Genomic DNA, 12,663 nt, shown 5'->3' on the forward strand with positions numbered 1-12,663 from the left:
ATGGGTGAGAGAAAAAACAAACAATTTAATCAATTTCGAATTCAGTAACACAACAAAATGTGAAATAAGTCAAGGGGTAAGAATAGTGTCTGAAGGCACTGTAAAGAGAGCCCTTTTGGCTCCACACATTTCAAGGGAACCCCTTGAGCGCCAAAGTTATTACGAAAGAGAAATCCTCCACCTCTCCCTGTACTCTCTATCTCTCCCTTTCGCCCTCTCTTTCTCTCTCTATGTCTCCGTCCTAGCCACCACTCCAGTCACACAACATTTAGTTTGCCTGCCTGCCTGCCTGCCTGCCTGCCTGCCTGCCTGCCTGCCTGCCTGCCTGCCTGCCTGCCTGCCTGCCTGACTGACTGCCTGACTGCCTGACTGACTGATATGCCACACGATTACCACGTTCAGAGAGAGAGTCTCCTGCACTGTCTGGATGTCTGTAAAGGTCAGCTTGTCTTTGTACTTTTATGGGAATCCTTTCTGATTTATTTAGATGCCTTAAATCTCCACAGTTCATTTTGGAATAGTCACTGTTCATACAAAAGTATGTGGACACCCCTTCAAGTTTGTGGATTCTACTATTTCAGCCATACCCTTTGCTGACAGATGTATAAAATCGAACACACAGCCATGCAATCTCCATAGACGAACATTGGCTGTAGAATGACCTCAGTGACTTCAACGTGGCACCTTTCCAACAAGTCGGTTCGTCAAATCTCTACCCTGCTTGAGCTGCCCCGGTCAACTGTAAGTGCTCTTATTGTGAAGTGGAAACATCTAGGAGCAACAACGGCTCAGCCACGAAGTGGTAGGCCACACAAGCTCACAGAACAGGACCGTGTGGCCGCGTGCAGGCCGTGTGCTGAAGCGCGTAGTGCGTGAAAATCGTCTGTCCTCGGTTGCAACATTCACTACTGAGTTCCAAACTGCCTCTGGAAGCAACTTCAGCACAATAACTGTTAATTGGGAGCTTCATGAAATGGGTTTCCATGGCTGAGCAGCCGCACATAAGCCTAAGATCCCCATGTGCAATGCTAAGCATCGGCTGGAGTGACGTAAAGCTTGCCGACATTGGACAATGGCCTGGGGATGTTTTTCATTGTTCAGGCTCCTTAGTTCCAGTGAAGGGTAATCTTAACACTACAGCATACACTAGACGATTCTGTGTTTCCAGCTTCGAGGCAACAGTTTGGGGAAGGCCCTTTCCTGTTTCAGCATGACAATGCCCCCCGTGCACAAAGCGAGGTCCATACAGAAATGGTTTGTCGAGATTGGTGTGGAAGAACTTGATTGGCCTGCACAGAGCCTTGACCTAAACCCCATATAACACCTTTGGGATGAATTGGAACGCCGACTGCGAGCCAGGTCTAATCGCCCAACATCAGTGCCTTACTTCACTAATATTCTTATGGCTGAATGGAAGCAAGTCCCCCGGAGAAATGTTCCAACATCTAGTGGAAGGCCTTCCCAGAAGAGTGGAGGCTGTTATAGCAGCAATGTTCCAACATCTAGTGGAAAGCCTTCCCAGAAGAGTGGAGGCTGTTATAGCAGCAATGTTCCAACATCTAGTGGAAAGCCTTCCCAGAAGAGTGGAGGCTGTTATAGCAGCAATGTTCCAACATCTAGTGGAAAGCCTTCCCAGAAGAGTGGAGGCTGTTATAGCAGCAAAGGGGGACCAACTCCATATCAATGTCCATGATTTTGGAATGTGATGTTTGACGAGGAGGTGTCCACATACTTTTGGTCAGGTAGTGTATGTTTCTGTGCTTATCATTGTTGTATTTGTGTTTATTATTATAAATCCCCATTAGCTGCTGCCAAGGCAGCTACTCTTCCTGGGGTTTATTATGGATCCCCATTAGTTCCTGTCAAGGCAGCAGCTACTCTTCCTGGGGTTTATTATGGATCCCCATTAGCTGCTGCCAAGGCAGCTACTCTTCCTGGGGTTTATTATGGATCCCCATTAGCTGCTGCCAAGGCAGCTACTCTTCCTGGGGTCCAGCTAAAATGAAGACAGTAATATATATTGTAATACTATTTTTAAACATTAAAATACATTTTACAACAGATTTCACAATACATTGTGTTTCCTCCATCCACTACTCTACTACAACACTATCCAAGTGTATGTGTATGTGTATAGTGTGTATGTTATGTGTGTTTGTACCTGTGTGTGTCTCTTCACAGTTCTCACTGTTACATAAAGTGTATTTTTATCTGTTTTTTAAAATCTGACTCTACTGCTTGCGTGAGTTACTTGATGTGGAATAGAGTTCCATGTAGTCACGGCTCTATGTAGTACTGTGTGCCTCCCATATTCTGTTCTGGGCTTGGAAGAGACATCTGGTGGCATGTCTTGCGGGGTATGTATGGGTGTCTGAGCTGTGTGCCAGTAGTTTAAACAGACCTCTGGTGGCATGTCTTGTAGGGTATGGATGGGTATCTGAGCTGTGTGCTAGTAGTTTAAACAGACAGTTCAGTGCATTCAACATGTCAACCAACACCTCTTACAAAAACAAGTAGTGATGAAGTCAATCTCTACTCTATTTTGAGCCATGAGAGATTGACATGCACGTTATTAATATTAGCTCTCTGTGTACATTTAAGGGTCAGCCGTGCTGCCCTGTTCTGGGCCAGTTGTACTTTACCCAAGTCCCTCTTTGTGGCACCTGACCACACGACTGAACAGTAGTCAAGGTGCGACAAAACTAGGGCCTGTAGGACTTGGCTTGTTGATATTGTTGTTAAAAGGCAGAGTAATACTTTATTATGGACAGACTTCTCCCCCATCTTAGCCACTGTTGCATCAATATGTTTTGACCATAACAGTTTGCGATCCAGGTTTACTCCAAGCAGTTTAGTCTCCTCAACTTGCACAATTTCCACATTATTCCTTACAAGATTTAGCTGAGGTCAAGGGTTTAGTGAATGATTTGTCCCAAATACAATTATTTTAGTTTTTGAAATATTTAGGACTAATTTATTTATTGCCGCCCATTCTGAAACTGACTACAGACCTGTTGTAAGTGTTGCAGGGATTTTACTTGCTGTGGTAGTTGACGTGTATAGTATTGAGTCATCCGCATACATAGACACACTGGATTTACTCAGAGCCAGGTCATTAGTAAAGATTGAAGAAAGTAAGGGGCCTAGACAGCTGCCCTGGGTAATGCCTGATTCTACCTGGATTATGTTGTAGAGGCTACCATTAAAGAACACACTTGGTGTTCTTTTAGACAGGTAATTCTCAATCCCCTTTTCACACCAAAGTATGTTCATCTCTAGGAGACAGAACACGTCTCCTTCCTGAGCGGTATGACGGATGCGTGGTCCATGGTGTTTATACTATTGTTTGTACAGATGAACGTGGTTCATTCAGGCATTTGGAAATTGCTCCTAAAGATGAACCAGTCTTGTGGAGGTCTACAATTTGTTTTCTGAGGTGGCTGATTGGCTGATTTCTTTTGATTTTCCCATGATGTCAAGCAAAGAGGCACTAAAGTTTGAAGGTAGGCCTTGAAATACATCCACAGGTACACCTCCAATTTACTTAATGATGTCAATTAGCCTATCAGAAGCTTCTAAAGCCATGACATCCTTTTTTGGAATTTTCCAAGCTGTTTAAAGGCACAGTCAACTCAGTGTATGTAAACTTCTGACCCACTGGAATTGTGATACAGTGAATTATAAGTGAAATAATGTGTCTTGTAAACAATTGTTGGAAAAATTACTTGCGTCATGCACAAAGTAGATGTCCTAACCGACTTGACAAAACTATAGTTTGTTGACAAGAAATTAGTGGAGTGGTTGAAAAACGAGTTTGAATGACTTCAACCTAAGTGTATGTAAACCTCCAACTTCAACTGTACATGCCATTCCTTTTTCCTCATCCCTCTCAATCATAAACCCTTTTAATTCCTAATAAATCCACTGGGATTGAATAGTTTTTACAGTCATTTTTTAATGCTTATTAGTAACTGGGGTAAACAATTTCATAAATGTGTCAAGTGCAGCGTCTGGTTAGTCCTCATTACACACCACAGACCAGCAAATATTCTTTACATCAACAACATAGGAATCACTACAAAACCTCTTATTGGAGCTGTTATATACCATGTAAGATCCATTCTTTGAAACGTTGGTTTTCCTAGATACAATATATAATAATATATAATATATATAATTAGGAACTAGAAAAAATAATTGACTGTAATTTAATAGGATCTTGATGTCCTGAATAGTCACTTCATGGTAACATCAAATATAGTAGATATCCCTTACAGTTTCTTAAAACCTTTAGTCCCTCGGTAATGTTTTCATCGTGAGTGTTTGTCCCTGACAGATCCACAGTGCTTCCTGTGAGGACAAACTGCTGTTGCTGCCATTGACTTTGAATTCAAGGAGGCTTGAAGTGAGACTCAATCACAGTCTTCACTCTGCAGCAGCTGTACCTGACAAGCACGCTGAGCAGTCAACACCCACCTCTTTCCTCTTAATAGACCCCCCACCCACCCACCCATAACTCTCCCACTTCCCTGCACGAAGCTCTGGGGAACTGTCTGTGACGCAGTTGTCAATTCACAGAGGAATCTCTGCCTCACAGACCTATGAAGATAAATGTTTCATCTAGAAGCAGGGGGGCTAATTTATACAACATCTTAATACCAGCTTATCTATCATTAACAACTGACCCTATCCCCCCTTCACCCTGCCAATAATGGTGTGGTCCAATAACATCTCGTTGATAGCAGCGTGCTCCGATTGAACAAAGATTACATTCACAAACAAAGATAAGAAAACTGATTGGAAACACAGAGATTAAAAGATGGAGAGAGAGAAAGAGAAAGACAGAGAGAGACAGAGAGAGAGACCGAGATATCAATCTAGCTGGGTACAAAACAGCTGACACAACATTAACACCACCCAGATGATGATGTCTGTTAAATGACACTCGGGTGTGTGTGTGTGAGGTGATGTCCTAGACAAATTGATAGGGGGACGGAGATCATCTCTGTATGGATGAACCATAGCGATGGACAGACAGTTGTATCTCTTCAGATGAATAGCCATTGACATGGGCTAATGGTTAATAAATATCCCCACATTTCTGGATCACATCACCGGGCTCTAAGCTTCTTTTCTTTTCTAAATTTAAATTTGACCTTTATTTAACTAGGCAAGTCAGTTAAGAACAAATTCTGATTTTCAATGACGGCCTAGGAACAGTGGGTTAACTGCCTTGTTCAGGGGCAGAACGACAGATTTGTACCTTGACAGCTCGGGGATTTGAACTTGCAACCTTCCGGTTACTAGTCCAACGCTCTAACCACTAGGCTACCCTGCCGCCCCTACACTCTAACCACTAGTATGGAATGTTAGTCTGCCCAGACAAAGCAAATTTAATTTTTGACATTTGCCAAACACAACAGGTGTAGACTTTATCGTGTAATGCTTGCTTACGAGCACTTCCCAGCGATGCTGAGGTAAAAAAAATATATATAAAAATACAAAGCATAAATAAAATACACAAGAATACAGCTATATACAGGGAGTAGCAGCACCAGATCATTGTGGAGCTATAAACAGGGAGTACCAGTACCAGATCAGAAGGTAGAGACAACAATACATCACACAAAGCAGCCACAACTGTCAGTAAGTGGCCATGATCGAGTCTTTGAATGAAGAGATTGAGATAAAACTGTCCAGTTTGAGCGTTTTTTGCAGCTCGTTCCAGGCGCTAGCTGAACTGAAAAGAGGAGAGACCCAGGGATGCGTGTGCTTTGGGGACTTTTAACAGAATGTGACTGGCAGAACGGGTGGAGGATGAGGGCTGCAGTAGATATCTCAGATAGGGGAGAGTGAGGCCTAAGAGGGTTTTATAAATAAGCATCAACCAGTGGGTCTTGCGACAGGTATACAGAGATGACCAGTTTACAGAGGAGTATAGAGTGCCGTGATGTGTCCTATAAGGAGCATTGGTGGCAAATCTGATGGCCGAATGGTAAAGACCATCTAGCCCCGGACCACAAAATCCGGGGAAAGGCCAGCTGAGTATAAGACTGTATCATCTGCATATAAATGAATAAGAGAGCATCCCACTGCCTGAGCTATGTTGTTGATGTAAATTGAGAAGAGCGTGGGGCCTAGGATTGAGCCTTGGGGTACTTCCTTGGTGACAGGCAGTGGCTGAGACAGCATATTTTCTGACTATACACTGTACTCTTTGAGAGAGGTAGTTAGAAAACCAGGCCAAAGACCCCTCAGAGACACCAATACTCCTTAGCCGGGTCACAATAATGGAATAGTGTACTGTATAAAAAGCTTTGGCCAAGTCAATGAAAATAGCAGCACAACATTGCTTTGAATCAAGGGAAATGGTGACATCATTGAAGACCTTTAAGGTTGCAGTGACACATCCATAACCTGAGTGGAAACCAGATTGCATACCAGAGAGAATACTATAGACATCAAGAAAGCCAGTCAGTTGATTATTGACAAGTTTTTCCAACACTTTTGATAAACAGGGCAAAATAGAAATAGGCCTATAACAGTTAGGATCAGCTTGATCTCTCCCTTTAAGTAAGGATGAACCGTGGCTGCCTTCCAAGCAATGGGAACCTCCCCAGAAAGGAGAGACAGGCTTGGCGATGATAGGGGAAGCAACCTTAAAGAAGAAGGGGTTTAAACCATCTGACCCAGATGGTTCTTTGGGGTCAAGTTTCAGGAGCTCCTTTAGCATTGACTGCCTGCAGGGAGACATTTTGTAGTGGGACAGGGGGAAAAGAGGGAGAAGCATCAGGGTTGGGAGATGAAGAAATGTTGGATGGGCAATGAGGCATGACTGAGTCAAATAGGAATTCTGACTTGATTAAGTGGTGATTAAAGAGTTCAGCCATGTGCTTCTTGTCAGTAACAACCACATCAGCAACTTTAAGGGACATGGGCAGCTGTGAGGAGGAGTGTTTATTCTCCAGGTCTTTAACCATTTTCCAGAACTTCTTGGGGTTATACCCACAGAGAGAGAACTGCTCCTTAATGTAACTAACTTTGGCTTTCCGGATAGCCTGAGTGCACTTATTTCTCATTTGCCTGAACGAGAGCCAGTCAGCCTGAGTATGCGTGTGCCGAGCCTTTCACCAAATGCAATTCTTGCGGTGGAGTAACTCTGCCAGATCACGGTCGAACCAGGGGCTGAACCTGTTTTTAATCCTCATTTTCTTTATGGGGCGTGTTTGTTAACAATACCACTGAAAATATCCAAAAAGAAGGTCCAAGCATCTTCGACAGAGGGGATCAAGCTGATTCTATACCATTTTACAGAGGCCAGTTCATGAAGGAAGGCTTGATCATTAAAGTTTTTTAGCAAGCGTCTATGACCTATCAGGATTATTTGTGAGGATAACATCAAGAAGATTAGCCATTAGTGGGTGTTTGGAGTCAACCTGTACCTTGTGGGATTGGTGATTAAAGAGTTCAGCCATGTGCAATCTGAGAAAGATTTAGGGAGTCCCATGTCCCAGTTTAGGTCACCTATCAGGACAAATTCAGACTTAGTGTAAGGGGCCAGGATAGAGTTTAGGGCAGGTAGGGTACAGGCCGGTGTTGATGGAGGACGAGAGCACCTAGCAACAGTCAACAAATATCTATTTGAAAGTTTAATACTTAAAACCATATAATCAAATGTTTTGGGGACATATTTGGTGGAGACAACCGAACACTGAAGGTAATCCTTGGTAAAGATTGCCACTCCCCAACCTTTGGAAGATCTGTCTTGCAGAAAAAGGTTATAACCAGAAAGGTTAACATCAGTATTCAAAACACTCTTCCTGAACCACGTCTCAGTAATGACCAACAGTAAACAGTAATGACCAACAGTAAACAGTAATGACCAACACTACACTCTTCTAAGTGATCAGAATAGATACTAATAAGAGTAAGATTAAAGAACAGAATAGCAGCAGCATATGATGTGTGTGTGTGTGTGTGTGTGTGTGTGTGTGTGTGTGTGTGTGTGTGTGTGTGTGTGTGTGTGTGTGTGTGTGTGTGTGTGTGTGTGTAGTGTATGTATTGTATGTGTATTGGTTTTGTGTGAGTTTCAGTGTAGTGTGTGTGTATAGTGTGTGTATCTATAGTCTTGTAAGTGTGCATAGAGTCAGTGCAAGTGTCAATGCAGATAGTCTGTGTAACAATTTAATGAACTATTTAGCTGTCTTATGGCTATTTAGCAGTCTTATGGCTATTTAGCAGTATTATGGCTATTTAGCAGTCTTATGGCTACTTAGCAGTCTTATGGCTATTTAGCAGTCTTATGGCTATTTAGCAGTCTTATGGCTACTTAGCAGTCTTATGGCTTGGCGGTAAAAGCTGTCTCGGAGCCTGTTCATCCAATATCCGATGCTCTGGTACCGTTTTCCGGGATGGTAGCAGAGTGAACAGTCTATGGTTTGGATGACTGATCTTTGGAAATGCTTCAGGCCTTCCTCTGTCACCGCTTGGTACAGGGGTCCTAGTCAGGGAGCTCAGTCACGTACTGGGCTGTCCGCACCTCTCTCTCTCTCTCTCTCTCTCTCTCTCTCTCACTTTGCAGTCGAGTGCGGTGCATTTGTCATACCAAGTGGTGATGCAGCCAGTCAAGATGCTCTCGATGGTGCAGCTGTAGAACTTTTTTGAGAAACCGAGTGCCCATGCCAAATCTTTTCAACCTATTGAGGGGGAAGATGGGCTTTCATGCCCTCTTCACGACTGTGCGTGTATGAGTGGACCATGTTAGGTCCTTAGTGATGTGGACACCAAGGAACTTCAAGCTCACGATTCGCTCCACTACAGCCCCGTTCGACGTGGATGGGAGAATGATCTCCCCTCTTTCTACTGTAGCCCACGATCAAGATCCTTATGCTATCTGTGTCAGGTTCTTTCAAAATCAAACCCAGAAGCAGACCAGGACAAGGAGAGTAGGAAGAAGGTGAGTATTTATTTACAAGTGAATGTGAATGGGTAGATATATCCAGGTGGCGTAGCGGGCAGCGGTGGTGAGTTGATGGGAGTAAATAGCTGGATCCAATGGGGTAGCGGAATCCTCCGACGACCAGGCGGGAATGGGGTAAATGATCCGGGTGAGTAACTGAAGACAGAACAAACAGAGGTAAGTTCAAGGCAAGCAATACGTAACAAACAACAAAACAAATTCTATCCAACTTGAGGCTGATACTATGGCACAACATACTGTTCATGGCTAACGATCCGGCAGGGAATGGATGTCAGGTCAGAGCTTTTGAAGGGGAGAGGTGATGATCAGGACAGGTGTGCAGATTACTGATGGGATACAGGTGCGGGTGAACATCGATCTCCCAACAAGCTAATTCGCCCGGCAACCAGACAGGGTGCGTTCCAGGACACAGGAGACACACTCCAGGACAGAAACACAGGCAAACACAGACTCAGGAAGCGGGATTCGTGACAATCTGAAGTCGAAGGAGAGGTTGTTGACCTGGCAACGCCAAGTCTCTGACCTCCTCCCAGTAGGATGTCTAATCGCTGTCTGTGATCAGGCCTACCATTGTCGTGTCATCAACAAACTTAATGATGGTGTTGAAATCATGGCATGCAGTCATGGGTGAACAGGATTACAGGAGTGGACTAAGCACGCACCCCTGGGGAGCACCCGTGTTGAAACTCAGTATGGTAGAGGTGTTGTTGCCTACCCTCACCACCTGGGGCCGACCTGTCAGGAAGTCCAGGATCCAGTTGCAGAGGGAGGTGTTCAGTCCCAGGGTCCTTAGCTTGGTGATGAGCTTGGAGGGGACTATGGTGTTGAACGCTGAGCTATAGTCTATGAACAGTATTCTCACATAATTATTTCCCCTCTTGTCCAGGTGGGAGAGGGTAGTGTTAAGTGCAATTGAGGATCTGTGGGTCTGTTGGGGCAGTATGCAAATTGAAGTGTGTTCAGGGTGTCTGGGATGATGGTGTTGATGTGTGTCTTGACCAGCCTTTCAAAGCACTTCATAATTACAGATTGGAGTGCTACAGGATGATAATCATTCAGACAGGCTACTGTTCTTGGGAACAGGGAAAATGGTGGTCAGCTTCAAACATGTTGGGATTACCGACTGGGACAATTAGAGATTGAAAATGTCCGTGAAGACACTTGCCAGCTGGTCTGTGCATACTCTGAGAACGTGCCCTGGTATTCTGTCTGGCCTGACAGCCTTGGGAGTGTTAACATGTTTTAAACATTTTACTCACATTGGTCTTTGAGAGCGAGATCACAGAGTCATACGGAACAACAGGGGCTTTCATGCAGGATTTTGTGTTGTTTTCGTCGAAGCGAGCATAATAGGCATTTAGCTCTTTTGGAGTTCTGCGTCGCTGGGCATCTCATGGCTCGGTTTCCCTTCGTAATCCGTTCTTGTCTGCAAGCCCTGCCACATCCGACGAGCGTCGGAGGCGGTGTAATAGGCTTCCACTCTCTGTCAATATTGTCCTTTAGCATGTTTTTTTGTAAGCGGTAGCTCTAGACTTTAGCCCAGCACAAATGTTGCCTGTAATCCATGTAATTTTGGTTTGGATATGTTTGTATAGTCACTATGGGGACGACATTGTCTGTTCACTTCTTGATTAACCACTTATTGATGAATGCTATCGGATGAATCCTGAAACATATATCAGTTTGTCCTTGCAAAACAGTCTTGTAGCCTTGTGTCTAATTCATTGGACCACTTCCTGTTTGAGCTTTTTGTTTGTAAACAGGAAGCAAGAAGATAGAGTCACGGTATGATTTGCTGAAGAAAGTGCGAAGGAGGGCCTTGTATGTGTTTCTGTGGGTAAACTAAAAGTGGTCTCTGAATTGTAGCCGTGTTGGTAAAAGTGAGGTAGAACGGTTTTAAGTCTCCCACCGTTAAAGACTATGCCCACCAAAAATGCTGCCTGCGGGTGTACCTTGTCATTTTTTTTATGTGTATGCAATTTTACCCCATTTTTCTTTCTCCCCAATTTCATGATATCCAATAGATATTTACGACCTTGTCTCATCTCTACAACTCCCCAACGGGCTCAGGGAAGGCGGAGGTCAAGACCCACGAAATATGTCCCGCCAAGCCGCGCTGCTTCTTAAAGATGCACTATGCAGAAATCCCTCCGCCATTTCCTGCTTGCTAAAATTATAATCGGTTGGAGAATTTCAGTTTATGTGACAAAATCATTGTACCATCTAAAGCGCTGTGAAATATATTTCCATAATCACAAATATTGTATTTTCAGCTGTTTGAAGCTGGTGTATAAAACCCAAAAGTAAAAGTGTATAAAACCCAAAATGCAAAAACTTAAAAACAAGAATCATAGAAATATTATTTATTATTTATTGTCAGCGAACTTAACATGTGTAAATATTTATATGAACATAAGATTCAACAACTGAGACATAAACTGAACTAGTTCCACAGACATGTGACTAACAGAAATTTAATAATATGTCCCTGAACAAAGGGGGGGTGGTCAAAATCAAAAGTAACTGTCAGTATCTGGTGTGGCCACCAGCTGCATTAAGTACTGCAGTACATCTCCTCATAGACTGCACCAGATTTGGCAGTTCTTGCTGTGAGATGTTACCCCACTCTTCCACCAAGGCGGTTTCTTATTTGTTTATGAACCCATACATTTCTTTGACTGCCATGATAATTATGGATGAGAACTCTGTTGGTAGATAAAAATGTCTGGAGCTTAACATGAGGGATTCCATATCAGGTGAGCAAAAGCTTGAGAATACCTTCACACTGGAAGCAGCGTATCAGTTGTTGTTTTTGAAGAGGAACACCCCTCTCCCTTTGGACTTTCCCGAGGCTGCTGTCATCCGATCGTGTTGCTCCATGGAGAAATCACTGAGTTCTATGTTCATAGATTGAGCCAATAGCAGATGAAAAAACATGAGCTGGCGCACACCCAGAAAAATGTGTTTGTGTGGAGGGACTGACTAACAGTGAATAAACTATAAACTATCAAAATAAAGTCACACTCTCCATGTATAAACTCCCAACAATTTAAGCCAGCCAAGTTTCTGCAAGGTATACTAAACGCAACATGCAACAATTTCATTGATTTTACTGAGTTACAGTTCCTATGAGGAAATCCGCAATTGAAATCAATTCATTAGGCCCTAATCTATGGATTTCACATGAATGGGAATACAGATATGCATCTGTTGGTCACAGAGACCTTAAAAAAAATGGGCCTCTGGACTCGTTACGATATTTTTGTGCATTCAAATTGCCATTGATAAAATGCAATTGTGTGCGTTGTCTGTGGCTTATTCCTGCCCATACTATAACCCCACAGCCACCATGGGGCACGTTCACAATGTTGACATGTTCACAATGTTGACATCAGCAAACCTCTCACCCACACAATGCCATACACGTGGTCTGCGGTTGTGAGGCAGGTTGATGCACTGCAATTCTCTAAAACAATGTTGGAGGCGGCTTATGACAGAGAAATTAACATTCAATCATTTGGCAACAACTCTGGTGGACATTCCTGTAGTAAACATGCCAATTGCACGCTCCCTCAAACTTGAGACATCTGTGACGTTGTGTTATGTGACAAACTGCACATTTTAGAGTGGCCTTTTATTGATACCAGCTCAAGGTGCACCTGTGTAATAATCATGCTGTATAA

General features: G+C 43.5%; 1 protein-coding gene across 1 annotated transcript in view; it reads right to left on the reverse strand.

Moving 5' to 3' along the window:
- Window positions 1-11,779: 11,779 nt before the first annotated feature.
- Window positions 11,780-12,663, reverse strand: part of LOC139419810 (sarcoplasmic/endoplasmic reticulum calcium ATPase 1-like) — a gene marked incomplete at its 5' end in the record, with an annotated part of 46,236 nt that continues 45,352 nt past the window's right edge. The window contains one exon of the mRNA XM_071169795.1: window positions 11,780-11,877. Coding sequence (XP_071025896.1) covers window positions 11,780-11,877 — 98 coding nt within the window. The remainder of the gene's footprint in view (window positions 11,878-12,663) is intronic.

Source organism: Oncorhynchus clarkii, chromosome 10 (genome assembly GCF_045791955.1).
Source record: "Oncorhynchus clarkii lewisi isolate Uvic-CL-2024 chromosome 10, UVic_Ocla_1.0, whole genome shotgun sequence".
In the NCBI taxonomy this organism is placed as follows: Eukaryota; Metazoa; Chordata; class Actinopteri; order Salmoniformes; family Salmonidae; genus Oncorhynchus; species Oncorhynchus clarkii.